The following is a 16156-nucleotide window of genomic DNA, read 5'->3' as shown; positions in this document are numbered from 1 at the left end:
CCCCGCCGATGTCAACAGGCCACATTTTTGCTGATTCTGAAGCGGGACAAGAACCCGGGGCTGTGTGGGTCCGACAGGCTGATATCCCTGTTGAATGTGGATGCCAAATTGCTGGCCAAAATTTTGTCCTCCAGGATTGAGGATTGTGTTCTGGACATTATTGGGGAGGACCAGACTGGGATTGTTAAGGGTAAGCAGTTGGTGGCCAATGTAAGAAGGTTGTTAAATGTGATCATGATGCCTCCAGAAGGTAGGGAGGTGGAGGTAGTGATCGCAATGGATGCAGAAAATGCTTTCGATCAGGTAGAATGGGATTATCTGTGGGAGGTACTGGGATGGTTTGGATATGGGCGGGGCTTTATTGACTGGGTCAGGTTGCTGTATCAGGCTCCTGTGGCAAGCGTACGGTTGAATAGGATAACATTGGACTATTTTAGACTGCACCGGGGGACGAGACAGGGATGCCCCCTCTCCCCACTGTTGTTCGCGCTAGCAAGAGACTTTGGCAATTGTTCTTGAGAGTCTCAAGGGAGGAAGGGGTGGGGAGGAGAAGAGGAGGAGTAGGTGGAGGAGCACAGAGTCGCGCTCTATGCAGACGACCTGCTTCTGCATGTATCGGACCCGATAGAGGGGATGGAAGCAATCATGAGGATTCTAGGGGAATTTGGCCTGTTTTCGGGGTATAAGCTAAATATGGGGAAAAGTGAGTTGTTTGTGGTCCAGGCGAGGGGACAGCAGAGGCGATTGGGAGAGCTGCTATTTTGATTAGTAGGAGAAGATTTAGGTACCTAGGCATCCAAGTGACGCGGGAATGTGACCGGCTGCATAAATTAAATCTGGCCCGACTAGTAGACCAAATGAAGGACGATTTTCGGATGTGGGACGCGCTTCCATTGTCACTGGCTGGGAGGGTGCAGACGGTGAAGATGACGGTCCTCCCGAGATTCCTGTTCATGTTTCAATGTCTCACCATCTTTATTCCGTGGTCCTTTTTTAAACTGGTCAACAAAGTGATCACTGGCTTCGTTTGGGTGGGCAAGACCCCGCGAATAAGGAAGGTATTGCTTGAGCGGAGTCGGTGAGAGGGGGGCTGGCGCTGCCAAATTTTAGTAACTATTACTGGGCGGCGAATATAGCCATGATCAGGAAGTGGGTGGTGGGGGAGGGGTCGGCATGGGAGCGTATGGAGGCTTCATGCAAGGGCACCAGTCTGGGGGCATTGGTAACTGCGTCTCTGTCATTCCCGACGACACGGTACTCCACCAACCCCGTGGTGATGGTGGCCCTGAGAGTCTGGGGGCAATGGAGGAGGCAGATTATTCCCCAATCTGTAATAATCACCGGTTTGCCCCGGGAAGTATGGATGGGGAATTCCAGATATGGCGGAGAGCAGGGATTGAGAGGATGGGGGATATGTTTGTAGAGGGGAGCTTTCCGAGTTTGAGGGCGCTGGAGAAGTTTGGGTTGGCAAGGGGAAACAAATTCAGGTATCTGCAGGTGTGGGACTTCCTATGTAAATAGGTGTCAACCTTCCAGCTCCTACCACTAAGGGGGATTCAGGACAGGGTATTTTCCTGAAGGTGGGTAGGAGAAGGGACCGTCTCTGCCATTTACAAGGAACTTCTGGGGTCAGAGGAGACGCAGACCGAGGAGTTGGGAGGAGAGATAGAGGATGAGTAGAGTCTATGGGCGGACGCGTTGAGTAGAGTCAACGCGTCCGCAACATGTGCCAGGCTCAGCCTGATATAATTCAAGGTCGTTCATCGGGCTCACATGACAGTGGCCCGGATGAGCAGATTCTTTGGGGTGGAAGACAGGTGTGCAAAATGTGCGGGAGGACCAGCGAACCATGTCCACATGTTCTGGACATGTCCGAAGCTTAGGGGATTTTGGCAGGGGTTTGCAGATGTCTTGTCCATGGTGTTAAAAACAAGGGTGGCACTGAGTCCAGAGGTGGCGATTTTCGGGGTGTCGGAAGACCCGGGAATCCAGGAGGAGAAAGAGGCAGACGTTCTGGCCTTTGCTTCCCTGGTAGCCCGGAGACAGATGCTATTAGCTTGGAGGGACTCAAAGCCCCCGAAGTCGGAGACCTGGCTATCGGACATGGCTAGCTTTCTCTGTTTGGAGAAAATCGAGTTCGCCTTGAGAGGGTCACTGTTCGGGTTCACCCGGAGGTGGCAACCGTTCGTCGACTTCTTCGCGGAAAATTAATCGTCAGCAGAAGGGTTGGTTTAGCTTCGAGTAGCGGGTTAATAAAGGTGGGACCTGTAAGGGAGGGAGACGGCTTTTGCACTATGTTTATAGTTTCATGTACATTGTTTATTTGTTATAATACCAAAGATACCTCAATCAAATGTGTATTTAAAAAAAAAAAATACTGCAGATGCTGGAAATCTGAAATACAATCATGGTGCTGGTGAAACTTAACAGCTCCTTCAGCATCTTTGGAGAGAGAAGAACAATACAGCACAGGAACAGGCCCTTCGACCCTCCAAATCTGTACCGGTCATGATACCACCCTTTGCCAAGACCCTCAGCACTTCCTTGTGCCATATCCCTCTATACCCATCCTATCCATGTGTTTGTCAAGATGCCTTTTGAACCACCGTTAATGTATCTGCTGTCACAACCTCCCCTGGCAATGTGTTCCAGGCACTCACCACCACCCTCTGTGTAAAAAAAAAAAACTTGCCTCGCACATCTCCTCTAAACTTTGCTCCAAGGACCTTAAACCTATGCCCCCTGGTGACTGATCCCTCCACCCTGGGAAAGAGTGCCTGCCCATTTACTCTATCCATACCCCTCATAATCTTGTAGACCTCGATCAGGTCGCCCTCAACCTCCGTCGTTCTAATGAAAACAGTCCGAGTCTATTCAGCCTCTCCACATAGCTAACACCCTCCAGACCAGGCAAGATCCTGGTAAACCTCCACTGCACCCTCTCCAGAGCCTCCACATCCTTCTGGTAGTGTGATGACTAGAAGTGTGTGCAATATTCCGATGTGCGCCCTTCCAAGTTTCTGTACAACTGTAGCATGGCTTGCCAGTTTTTATACTCAATGCCCTGTCCAATGAAGGCAAGCATTCCGTATGCTTTCTTGACTACCTTGCCCACTTGTGTTGCCACCTTCAAGATCTGTGGTCTAGCACACCCTGAAATTGAGGTAACGTTCCGAACCTAGCATGACTCTGCACCAAAACAGATTATTAGGCCGTTATCACCTTGTTGTTTGTGGGACTTGCTGTGTACAAATTGGTTGCTTCATTTCCTACAACAGGTGACTATGTTTGGTAATTCAGTATGTTCTAAAATGGACAATTTGCATGGCTGTGGGAAAAGAACAGGCAAAGCACTGGATAGCTTCCTTCTGTACAACATATGACTTCTAAAGTAATTCATTGCGTGTTACGTACTTTGGGTTGCTATGAAAGGCACTGTACAAGTCTTTCTTTCCTATTGAGCTAGCAATGTTGCTTGGCTCATTTTAAGCGTGCACAAGATCAGAGAAGCCATCTGTAGTGAGTCCTCACTAACGTAACCGTCCTTTGTAACTTGCAAAACATAAAAATGATGGAATTCGGGTCAGTGCTTGGGTCTGAGGTATGTTTATCCGGGAGCTGCCCATCCTGTTGCCCTGTTGAATTTTCATGGTCGTCTTGTTTTACGTTGGAATAGGAAAGTGGAACATTTGAGAGGTGTTACAGTGACTAATTGCTTCTTCTGTTATCGGTGCATGTTCATAGACAGTGTCCATCATGTTCACTGACTTACATTGTCTCCCAGCTCAGCAGCGTCTCAATTTTAAACAGTTGGGACTATAAAATAGGGCGGTTTCGTAAGGTTTGCTGGTTAAATGTGCTTTCCGCAGTCCTTGTATCACCGTGTAAGTTTTGAGGTGCCACCGTATTGTTGTGCAACATTTAAACCTCTTTTGTGTTCCTCCTGTGTTCACAATGTTAGAAAGCTCCTACTCTTGTTTTGGTAGGGATTGATGTGGAGTCGGCAAGACGCGAGGAAGAGGAATTGATGCTGCAGCATGCCAGACAGTGGCTAAACCGTGGAAAGATAGAAGAGTCAACTCACCCGAAATCTGGTGCCAACGCGCTCCATGTTGCCGCAGCCAAGGGCTACATAGAGGTGATGAGGCAAGTATAAATGTCCCTTTAATCCTGGGTCTGGTATGTGCTTCTCACCAGGGCTGCAGAAGTTTAAATTTGGCGCTCTGAATAATGAACTGATTTGAGACGAGGTGGGAATAAAGGCATTAACTCTGAGCCCTGTTGGTAAGGAAGAGGGTTGGCGGGAGGAATTGACTCTGATGTCTCGTGGCACATGCGCATTGTTTTGCAAGAAGTAGCCCCGATCAAAATCAAGGGATTGGATTCTAAAGTGTGCGAAACAAGAACTGAGATCAGATCCAGTATGCATTCCACGCCAAATGTTGTCTAAATTCAACCCAGTGTGATTTCGCACTTTGAGACTCCTCAGTAATCCACTTGAGTCCTTTTAGAAAATCCGTCATGTTTTAGGCTGTTGGAAAAGAACAGTTGGTTGTGTTGCCACTCTCCCGACTCGAGATGAGCTGTGCTTAAATGCGCACCGAGATCCGTTGTCGCCCAAGTTCAGCAATTGAGCAGCAAAAGTCTGGTTGTAAGGCTGTATCTTATGTTCCAAAGATAGCCTTGTGAGGGGTAACTTGACTCGGGCGAGAATGAGTGGGTTCTTCCAGGGAGTAGCAGATGAGTGTGAGAGGTGTGGGCGGGGGCCAGCGAATCACGGCCACATGTTTTGGGGTTGTGAGAAATTGGAGAAGATTCTGGCCAGGAGCGTTCGCGGTCTTAACTAGGATAGTGGAGGAGGAGCTGGACACAGACCATTTGGTGGCCAGGGTTTCAGAGAAGCCGGAGCTCATGGAGTGGAGGAAGGCCGATGTCGTGGGCTCCGTCTTTCTGATTGCGCGGCGGCGGATTTTACTGGACTGGCGGTCGGCATCGCCACCGGGGGTTAGCGGCTTGGTTGGGTGACCTATGCAACTTCCTGCAGTTGGAGTAGATAAAATGAGTTAAGGGGCTCTGCAGAGGGGTTTGAGAAAAGGTGGGGGTGGTTTGTGACCGTGTTTGAGGAGCAAGTTGCGGGGTGGGGGGGGGGAATTTGTACAGACTGTATAATTGATTGCTGGGAAGTATGTTTCCAGGGGTGTTGTAACCTGTTTTGATACATGTTTGTTATAAAATACATTTGTACTGGATAACTGCAGCCTTATATGAAAGGCTGTCTGGAGGACCTAGGGAGCCTGGGTTTTGTTCCCTTTCTGAGCAGGCCGAGCTGTTCAAAATTGGAAGGGTTTTGTCAGATTAAATGGGCGAAACTGCCTGAAAGAGCAAACAATTGGGACTAAATTGGTAGCTCTTTCAGAAAAATGGCTCAAGCACTAAGTACCAAAAGGCTTCCTCTCATCGCTTGTTTTCCCTGCTTAGTGTTGAGTCATATTCCTGGCATTTGTTTGCTGAGTAAGCCGTTCCCATCCCTGACTCATCCAAACTGTGGTGCTACCTTCCATTTTGACCAGTGTAATTTTAATTGCAGGCTACTCCTTCAGGCAGGATTCAGTGGTCACGCGCAAGATAAAGATGGCTGGACTCCATTGCATGCTGCTGCCCACTGGGGGATGGAAGATTCCTGCAGGCTCCTTGTGGAGCATTTCTGTGACATGGAAGCGATAAATAATTCGGTGAGCTTATTTTTTTAATTTCAAAATTGATTTACTTTCGAGTGCAATTAATCACTTTTGGTGGTATATTGGTCAAACTAATTAAAATCTTTGAATGTAGAGGTTTGTGTGGGGAATTGTCTACCTCTACTGCTGCTCTGCGATTCTGAGTTCAATTTAACTACCATCCATTCACCATTGTCAAACCCAGAAACATCTGAGGGGTGGTTTGTATGTCTTGTATTCGATCTGTTCAATCTGAAACTAAATGGAAGGAAAATGAGCACTTGAAGCGCCACAGTATACAAGGTGCCAAGTGCTGGAAAATGTGATTAGAATAGATAGGTGCTTTTTAAAAATTATTTTTTTCCAATTAAGGGGCAATTTTGCATGGCCAATCCACCTAACCTGCACATCTTTGGGTTGTGGGGCTGATGAAACCCATGCACACACTGGGAGAATGCGCGAACTCCACACAGACAGTGACCCGGGGCCGGGATCGAACCCGGGTCTTTGGCGTCGTAGGCTGCAGTATTACCACTGTGCCACCGTGCCGCCGAGAATAGATAGGTGCTTGATGGCCGCATAGTTCTGATGGGCCGAAGGGCATCTTTATGTGCTGTAAAACACGGATGCAAGAGCTATGTAGTCCTTGCCATCAGATTTGTCTTTCTGAGCTTCACCCAGTGGACATTTCGCATTCGGGTGATCAAGATGAAAACCTTTCCCCTTGGTTTTTTAAATTAAGGTATCCAATTATTTTTTTTCCCAATTAAGGGGCAATTTAGCATGGCCAATCCACCTACGCTGCACATCTTTGTGTTCTGGGGGTGAGACCCACGGGGAGAACATGCAAACTCCACACGGACAGTGACCCAGGGCCGGGATCGAACCTGGAACCTCAGCGCCATGAGGCAGCGGTGCTAACCACTGCACCACCATGTTGCCCATTCCCTTGTTTTTCTACAAAAGGAAGGTGGCAGGCAGGACACCGTTTACACTGGTTGCCCCTCCTTGTAATGGAAAGTTCAGTTGGTATTTGAGCATATATTTACTTTTGCGATCCCTGTGCCTACAATTCTGCAACTTAAGTGGCTCATGAAAAAGAGAAAAAGGCCTTGGGCGTTGCTTCATTCAAAGGCTAATGGGTATAGAGTGGCCTTTGCAAGAGGATTCAACATCCTGTGAAAATGCCTTCGAGAACCGGAGGGGAAAAATGAAGAATTTGTTCAAAGCCTGTGTGGCTAATCTCTCCACATTTCACAATACCGTGTGACAAAGATGAATTGGTGCCTGAGCAGATATTCAGTTATCAGGGTGACTGATGATTGCACCAATGGCACTAAAATTTGTTAATGCCAATTAGTATCAAATGCTAACTTTTTTTTTCAACCCCCCCCCCCCAATTAGGGCCAGACACCATTTGATGTTGCAGATGAGGACATTTTGGGATTACTTGAGGACCTGCAGAAGAAACAGGATGATGTGAGAGTTGAATATTTTACTAATATCTATAATTAAAACTTCTATATCTGTCACACTTGCTGTGAACGCACCATCCTCGGCACATTTGAATCAGTGCAAAAGGAGGCTATTTGGCCCATTGAGTGTACTGACTCTTCGAAGGAGCACCCTACCTGGGCCCAATCTCCTGTCTTATCCCCGTAACCCCACCTAATCAAAGGTAAGGTGCAATTGGTGGCCAGTCCATCTAACCTGCACATCTTTTTGGACTGGGAAGAAACCGGAGCACCCGGAGGAAACCCATGCAGAAGCAGGGAGAGCGTGCAAACTCCACACACAGTCACCCAAGATCGGAGTTGAACCTGGATCCCTGGCACTGAAAGGCAGCAGTGCCTGGCACTGTACCCTGTGGGTCTCCAGGTTCCTGCAAATCACTGCTTAGTGAGGTCTGTGTTTTCTTTTCCTCAGTAATTGACATTTCTAATATTAAATATAAGGGTTTAAAACCACTTTTTTCTTTTAAATTAAGGGGCAATTTAGCATGGCCAATCCACCTACCCTGCACATCTTTGGGCTGTGGGGGCGAAACCCACTCAAACACTGGGAGAATATGCAAACTCCACATGGACCGTGACCCAGAGCCGGGATCGAACTTGGGACCTCGGCGCCGTGAGGCAGCAATGCTAACCACTGCGTCGCCGTGCTGCCCTAAATCCATTTTTTGTTTAAAAGCTGTTTCTAATTTGCACAGTAAATGTTAACACAATGCAAATTTATCATTTGACAGTCCTTTCTGGGCAGCGCAGTGGTTAGCACTGCTGCCTCACGGCGCTGAGGTTCGATCCCAGCCCTGGGTCACTGTCCGTGTGGAGTTTGCATATTCTCCCCGTGTTTGCGTGAGTTTCGCCCCCACAACCCAAAGGTGTGCAGGGTAGGTGGATTGGCCACGCTAAATTGCCCCTTAATTGGAAAAATTGAACTGGGTACTCTAAATTTATTTTTTAAAATCCACCAGCTGACGTGGTGGGATTTGAAACTGTTTCACTTGAGCATTAGCCTGGGTTTCTGGATTGCTAGCCCAGTGACATAACCACTCAACCACCATCCGCCAAAACGGAAAGGACTGTCAATTGATAAATTTGCATTGTGTTAACATTTACTGTGCAAATTAGAAACGGCTTTTAAACAAAAAATGGATTTAGGGCAGCACGGTGACACAGTGGTTAGCACTGCTGCCTCACGGCGCCGCGGTCCCAGGTTCGATTGACGGCCCTTTCTGTTTTGGCGGATGGTGGTCGAATGGTTGTCACTGGGCTAGTAATCCAGAGGCCCAGGCTATTGCTCAGTGAAACAATTTCAAATCCTACCATGTCAGCTGGTGGAATTTAAACACAAAGCAACGACCCAGAAAGAGAAATTAAACTTTTTTAAAAAAAAGTTAAAAGATACTTGGTCGGCCGTTCGTTGAGAAGATGGATAAATCAGCAGCTAATGAATATAAAGCTGGTCTCCTTAATGGTGATCATACACCTATTGTTGTTTGCCTTAATGACCCACCTGGTTCACTAATACCCTTTCGGGAAGGAAATCTGCCATCCTTACCTGGTCTTGCCTACATGTGACTCCAGACCCAATGTGGTTGATATCTCCTAAGAAGCAGTGATCATAACATGGTAGAATTTAGCATTCAATTTGAGAGTGAGAAACTTGGATCAGAAACAACGGTGCTACACTGAAATAAGGATAATTATAAAGAAATGAGGGCAGAGTTGGCTGGAGTGGATTGAGAAAGCCGTTTAGCAGGAAAGGTGGTTGATCACGGGGCAGCACGGTAGCACAAGTGGATAGCACTGTGGCTTCACAGCGCCACAGTCCCAGGTTCGATTCCCCGCTGGGTCACTGTCTGTGAGGAGTCTGCACGTTCTCCCCGTGTCTGCATGGGTTTCCTCCGGGTGCTCCGGATTCCTGCCACAGCCCAAAGAAGTGCAGGTTAGGTGGATTGGCCATGCTAAATTGCCCTTAGTGACCAAAAAGGTTAGGAGGGGTTATTAGGTTAGGGATAGGGTGGAAGTGAGGGCTTAAGTGGGTCGGTGAAGACTTGATGGGCCGAATGGCCACCTCCTGCATTGTATGTTCTATGTTCGTCACGGTGGAAGACACTAATTCCAAAAATAAATAATCGGGGAGGAAATAAATACAACAACAATCACTAAAGGAAAAAGTACGAGAGAAAAAAATGGGGCTAAAGGCTGATAAGTCCTCTGGACCTGATGGGTTGCACCCCAAGATATTAAAGCAAGTAGCCACAGATTGTGGATGCACTGGTAATAATTTTCCAAGAATTTCCTTAAAATTCGGGAAATGTTCCAGAGGATTGGCTAACTGCCAATGTAACACCTTTATTCAAAAAAGAGAGGAGACAAAAAGCAAGTAACTAGTTGCTTAACTTCTGCTTTTGGGAAAATGTTAAGAGTCAATTATAAAGGATGTAATAGCAGGGTGTTTAGAAATGCATAATATAATCAAGCAGAGTCAGCATGGCTTCATGAAGGGAAAATCATGCCGGACAAATTTATTAGAATTATTTTTGAGGTGGGAACGAGCAGGACAGATGAAGGGGAACCAGTAGATGTAATATACTTGAATTCCCAAAAAGTGTTGGGTAAGGTGCCATACAAAACCCTACTTCATAAGATAAGCACCCATGATGATTTTTAAAAATGTAACATTTTAATATAAATTTAGAGTACCCGATTCTTTTTTTCCAATTAAGGGGCAATTTACTGTGGCCAACCCACCTAACTACATCTTTGGGTTGTGGGGGTGAAACCCGCCCATGATGATGATGTTGGGAGCAAGTGTAGTATGGGTAGAGGATTGGCTAACAAATAGGAAACAGAGTTGGGCTATGAGGAGCTTTTTCAGGATGGCAACTTGTAACTAATGGAGTGCCACAGGGATCCTGGGGCCACAATTATTCACAATATAAATGATTTGTATGAGTGAAGTGAATGCACTATTGCCAATTTTGTGGATGACAAAAATGGGTGGTGACGCAAGTGATGAGGATGACGCGAGGCTACAGAGTGATACAGACAGGTTGTGAGTGGGCAAAAACTTGGCAGATGGAATATAATGTAGGAAAATGTGAAGTTATGCACTTGGGTAGGAAGAATAAAGGAGCTGGATATTATTTAAATGGAGAAAGACTGCAGAAAACTGCAGCACAGAGGGATTTGGGGGTCCTCGTGCATGAATCACAAAAATACCTAGCATGCAAGTTCAGGTATTTGGGAAGGCAAATGGGTTGTTGGCCTTTTTTTCAAAGGGAATGGAGTGTAACAATAGGGAAGTCCTGCTTAAACTATATTAGGCACTAGTTGGATCACACCTAGAATACAGAACAGTTTTGGTCCCCTTATCTAAGGAAAGATATACTGGCATTGGAGGCAGAACAAAGAAGGTTCATGAGGTTTACCCTGGATATGGAGCAATTTTCTTATGAGGAGAGGTTGAGTAAGTTGGGCTTGTACTCATTGAAGTTTAGAAGAATGAGAGGCGACCTTATTGAGGTATATAGGATTTTCAGGGGGCTTGACAAGGTAGAGGATGTTTCCTCTTGTGGGCGAGTCTAGGACCAGAGGGTATAATCTCAGAGTAAGGGGGTCGATGAGGAAGACAGATGAGGAATTTCTTCTTAGGGTATTGAATCTGTGGAATTCTTTACCGCAGAGAGGTGCAGAGGCTAGGTTGTTAAGTAGGTTCAAGGCTGAGATTGACAGACGTCTAATCAACGAGGTAATCGAGCGTTATGGTGGTACGGTGGGAAAGTGGATTGTGGATTATATCAGATCAGCCATGATCTCATTGAATGGCAGAGCAGACTGGATGGGCCAAGTGGGCTTCTTCTGCTCCTACGTCTTGTGGTCTTAACTGCTCTCTGAAGCGACCTAGCAAGTCACGCAGTTCAAAGACACTTTGAGTTGTTGCAGTTGGCAGCAGATGCTGGCCTTCACCATGACACCACATCCCATGAAATAATTTTAAAAAGTACCTTTCCTAAAGTTTTTGCATCAGCTGTTGTTTGTTGCTGTTTCTTCCCGGAGCTGTGAGCTGAATATTGATTGCGTATTTTGAGCAAGCATAGTTTACTTTTCCATTCTAAAAATTTGTGGTCAGGAAAAGAGGACCAATCCCAAGAGTTAAAGTCGGCAAAGTTGTGTGTATACTCCAATATAATAATGTGATACCTGTCTTGGCTCTTGTATGTTGCTTCAGAAAATGTATTTGGTTGAGAGAGTGAGAGGCAGAGTGTCTTTCCTCCTCCTCCTCCCCTTACCCCCCTGCAAAAACTGAATTGTGAGGCCAACTAATTACCTCAACTGTGTTGTAAGATTCCATGGGATAAATTCAATTTAATATCTATTTTTAAAATATATATATATTTATTAAAGTTTTTTAACACCATTTTTCTCCCTTACAAACAATAACCCCCCCCCCCCCCACCCCGTAACAAAATAACAAGAAATCGCACAGAGCAAGATATACACATGGCAAAATGATATGTTTACATAGCTTTGTACACTGGCTCTCTCCCGTACGTGCCAGTTTCCCCAACCATTCATGTTATCTCTTGCTCATCCACCCTCCCAGGCAGTCCCCCCCCCCCCCCTAGGTTGCTGCTGACCGACCTTCCTCTAACGCTCCGCGAGATAGTCTAGGAACGGTTGCCACCGCCTGTAGAACCCCTGCGCAGACCCTCTCAAGGCAAACTTAATCCTCTCCAGCTTTATGAACCCAGCCATGTCGTTTATCCAGGCCTCCACGCCGGGGGACTTCGCCTCCTTCCACATTAGCAAGATCCTTCGCCTGGCTACTAGGGACGCAAAGGCCAGAATGCCGGCCTCTTTCGCCTCCTGCACTCCCGGCCCGTCCACTACTCCAAATATTGCTAGCCCCCAGCTTGGCTTGACCCGGACTTTCACCACCTGAGATATTGCTCCCGCCATTCCTCTCCAGAACCCCTCCAGTGCCCGGCATGACCAAAACATATGGACATGGTTCGCCGGGCTCCCTGAGCACCTTCCACATCTGTCCTCTACCCCAAAGAACGTACTCAACCTCGCCCCCGTCAAGTGAGCTCTGTGAACCACCTGAAATTGTATCAGGCTGAGCCTGGCACACGAGGAGGAGGAACTAACCCTACCTAGGGCATCAGCCCACAGACCTTCCTTGATCTCCTCCCCCAGCTCCTCCTCCCATTTACCCTTCAGCTCTTCTACCAGCGCTTCCCCCTCTTCTTTCATCTCCTGGTGTATTGCCGACACCTTGCCCTCCCCGACCCATACACCCAAGATCACCCTGTCTTGAATTTCTTGTGCCGGGAGGAACGGGAATTCCCTCACCTGTTGCCTCACAAACACCCTCACCTGCATATATCTAAAGGCATTTCCCGGGGGTAACTCAAACTTCTCCTCCAGTGCCCCTAGACTCGCAAACGTCCCGTCGATGAACAGGTCCCCCATTCTTCTAATCCCCGCCCGATGCCAGCTCTGGAACCACCCATCCATCTTCCCCGGGACAAACCGGTGGCTACCCCTGATTGGGGACCACACCGAGGCTCCCATTGCACCCCGGTGCCGTCTCCGCTGGCCCCAGATATTTGCGTTGCCGCCACCACCGGGCTCGTGGTGTACCTTGTCGGCGAGAGCGGCAGCGGTGCCGTCACCAACGCCCCCAGGCTCGTTCCTTTGCAGGACGCCATCTCCATCCTCTTCCATGCCGCCCCCTCTCCCTCCATCACCCACTTGCGGATCATCGCCACATTTGCTGCCCAGTAGCAGCTCCCTAGGTTTGCCAGTGCCAACCCTCCTCAGTCCCTACAACGTCCAGGAACCCACTCCTTACCCTCGGGGTCCTATTCGCCCACACAAACCCCATTATACTCCTACCTACTCTCTTGAAAAAGGCCTTGGTGATCACGATGGGAAGGCACTGAAACACAAACAGAAACCTCGGAAGGACCACCATTTTGACCAACTGCACTCTACCCGCCAGCGAGAGCGGTAACATGTCCCATCTTTTGAAGTCCTCCTCCGTTTGCTCCACCAACCTCGTCAGATTCAGTTTATGTAGGGCCCCCCCAACTCTTGGCTATCTGGATCCCCAGATACCGAAAGCTCCCCTCCTCAGCGGTAGGTCCCCTATCCCTCTTTCTTGGTCCCTTGCCTGTAATACAGGAGGAGAAGTTTGAGTTACCCACGGGAAATGCCTTTAGATATATGCAGGTGAGGGTGTTTGTGAGGCGACGGGTGAGGGAATTCCCGTTGCTCCCGGCACAAGAAATTCCCTACGTTGAGCTTATAGCCCGAAAACTCCCCAAACTCGAGTCTGCATGACCCCCACCATCCCCTCCATTGGATCCGCCACGTACAGCAACAGGTCATCCGCATATAGCGACACCCGATGCTCATCTCCCCCTCGGACCACCCCCATCCATTTATTAGACTCCCTCAATGACATGGCCAAGGGTTCGATCGCCAATGCAAACAACAGGGGGGACAGGGGGCACCCCTGCCTCGTTCCTCGGTACAGCCGAAAGTACTCCGACCTCCGCCGGTTCGTCACTACACTCTCCACCGGGGCTCTGTAAAGGAGCTTAACCCAACTGATAAACCCTCCCCTTGAACCCAAACCTACGCAGCACCTCCCAGAGGTACTCCCACTCTACTCGGTCAAAGGCCTTCTCCGCGTCCATGGCTACCACTATTTCCGCCTCTCCCTCCTCCGATGGCATCATTATCACGTTTAAGAGCCGCCGCACATTAGTGTTTAATTGCTTGCCCTTTACGAATCCCGTCTGGTCCTCGTGGGTCACCCCCGGGACACAGTCCTCGATCCTCGTGGCCAGCACTTTTGCCAGCAACTTAGCATCCACATTGAGGAGCGAGATCGGCCTGTACGATCCACATTGCAGTGGGTCCTTGTCCCGCTTTAGGATCAAAGAAATCGTCGCCTCCGACATTGTCGGGGGCAGGGTCCCCTCCTCTCTTGCCTCATTAAAGGTCCTCACCAGTAGCGGGGCCAACAGGTCTACGTACGTCCTGTAGAACTCCACCGGGAACCCGTCCGGTCCCGGGGCCTTCCCCGCCTGCATACTCCCCAAACCCTTGCTCAGCTCCTCCAACCCAATTGGTGCCCCCAAACCAGCCACCTCTTGCTCCTCCACCCTTGGGAATCTCAGTTGGTCTAGGAATCGTCTCATCCCCTCTTCCCCCGCTGGGGGCTGGGATCTGTACAGCTCTTCATAGAAGGCCTTAAATACCTCGTTTATTTTCGTCGCACGAATTAATATCTATGAGGGAGAGACAACTTTAGAGATGATTTCTGTACTCAATCCACTTGTGTTTTTTCCTCCCACGAAAGATGTACTATGAAAATAAACAAGTTGCTTTCTTAGAATCTAACAAAGGAAGGAGGGGAAGCGAGAAATAGATTGTGGATGATGCCTCTGATCTTTCAAGGTCTGTCTTGAAAAGGAATAGGTGGGGGTGGGGGTTCTGGGTGAGGTTAGTTGGAAGAGTAAAAGGTAGGAGGTGCAATGAGCAGGCTGTAAGTGGAGCGTGATTAATTGGAGGAGGGGATGGGAAAGAAGTTTCGGAAAGCCACGCTTTCCCTCGCAACCTCTTGTCACAAATCCTTTCCCATGCACAGCATCCGCCACCTCCCATGTGCAAGAAAATTCAACGGCAAACAAGTAGAAAGAGTTGAGGGAAGAGAACACAGAAGGAAAGGAATAGAAACAGAGACAGAAATAATGGACAGGAGCGGCGGCGAAGAAAGATATTCTCAGTGCTAATGCATGCAAAGCATTCGAGTGATAAATTAAAATTCTTACATCTGCTTAATTTTCCTATTATTTACATTACAAATTCCCCTGATCTCATTGTAATGTAAACTCTTGTGTAAACTTGCCATGATGTAATTATATACCCCCTTGCTAGTGCAAGGGCTTCATTGCCCCAACTCATTCGGATCTAATTACAGGATGATGAGTTTACATAGACGGTGTCTATTATAAATGTGGATACTGGAAATTATAAAGAGTGTACTACTTCTACATCAAACCTGCGACAGATAGAATTGAGTCCCATCTTTAACCCCACTACAGTTGAAGATTACACTTGGCCCAGATTTCCATGTCAAGTTCCAGGAGAAATTGGCTAATTTTAAAACCAGCAATGCTTCTGTAAGAAATATCAGTGCCATATTCGTCCCTCGGCACATTAAGACAATGAGTAGTTGAATTATAGAAGGTGGCGGTGAGCTGCCTTCTTGAAACGCTGCAGTCCGTGTGGTGTAAATACACCCACAGTGCTGTTAGGGAGTGAGTTCCAGGATTTTGTCCAGTGACGGCGAAGGCTAGTTAGTCGGGATGACGTGTGGCTGTTAGAGACTTAATTTCCTGCAAAGACTCGCATTCAAAGTATCATCTTGCATCATAGACTTTGTCTATTTATGTGGTTGGGGAGCCCACCTCTTCACTCACCTGATGAAGCAGCTGCGCTCCGAAAGCTAGTGATTCGAAACAAACCTGTTGGACTTTAGCCTGGTGGTGTAAGACTTCTTACTTGTCCTTCTAGGTGGTAGATATCACTGGGTTTGGAAGGTGCAGGGAAGGAAGCTTGCCAAATTTCTGAGTACATCCTGTATATGGTATACACCTCCGCCACTATACCCCAGTGAGAGGGGGAGTGAATGTTAACCAGAATGGATGAGGTGTCCTTAATGGTGTTGAGCTTCTTGAGCGCTATTGAAACTATAATCATCCAGGCACGTGGAGAGTATTCCTTCTCACACCTGACTCATGCCTTGTAGATGATGGATAGACTTTCAGGGGTCAGTACTTGGAGTGTTGTGTTCAGTTCTGGGCATCTTATTTAAGGAAGGATGTTAAAGCCCTGGAGAGAGTGCAGAGGAGA

The 16156-nt window shown here is 47.9% G+C and overlaps 1 protein-coding gene across 1 annotated transcript in view; it reads left to right on the top strand.

Moving 5' to 3' along the window:
• The window catches only part of LOC140403992 (protein phosphatase 1 regulatory subunit 12C-like), a 116656-nt gene that overhangs the window by 26548 nt on the left and 73952 nt on the right, over positions 1 to 16156 (top strand). Inside the window, exons 4-6 of the mRNA XM_072492311.1 lie at positions 3987 to 4146; positions 5588 to 5732; positions 7122 to 7196. Coding sequence (XP_072348412.1) covers positions 3987 to 4146; positions 5588 to 5732; positions 7122 to 7196 — 380 coding nt within the window. The remainder of the gene's footprint in view (positions 1 to 3986; positions 4147 to 5587; positions 5733 to 7121; positions 7197 to 16156) is intronic.

The sequence above is a fragment of the Scyliorhinus torazame genome, chromosome 29 (genome assembly GCF_047496885.1).
Source record: "Scyliorhinus torazame isolate Kashiwa2021f chromosome 29, sScyTor2.1, whole genome shotgun sequence".
Lineage (NCBI taxonomy): Eukaryota > Metazoa > Chordata > Chondrichthyes > Carcharhiniformes > Scyliorhinidae > Scyliorhinus > Scyliorhinus torazame.
Note: the sequence above shows the minus strand (reverse complement) of the source record. Positions and strands in the feature narration are given on the sequence as shown.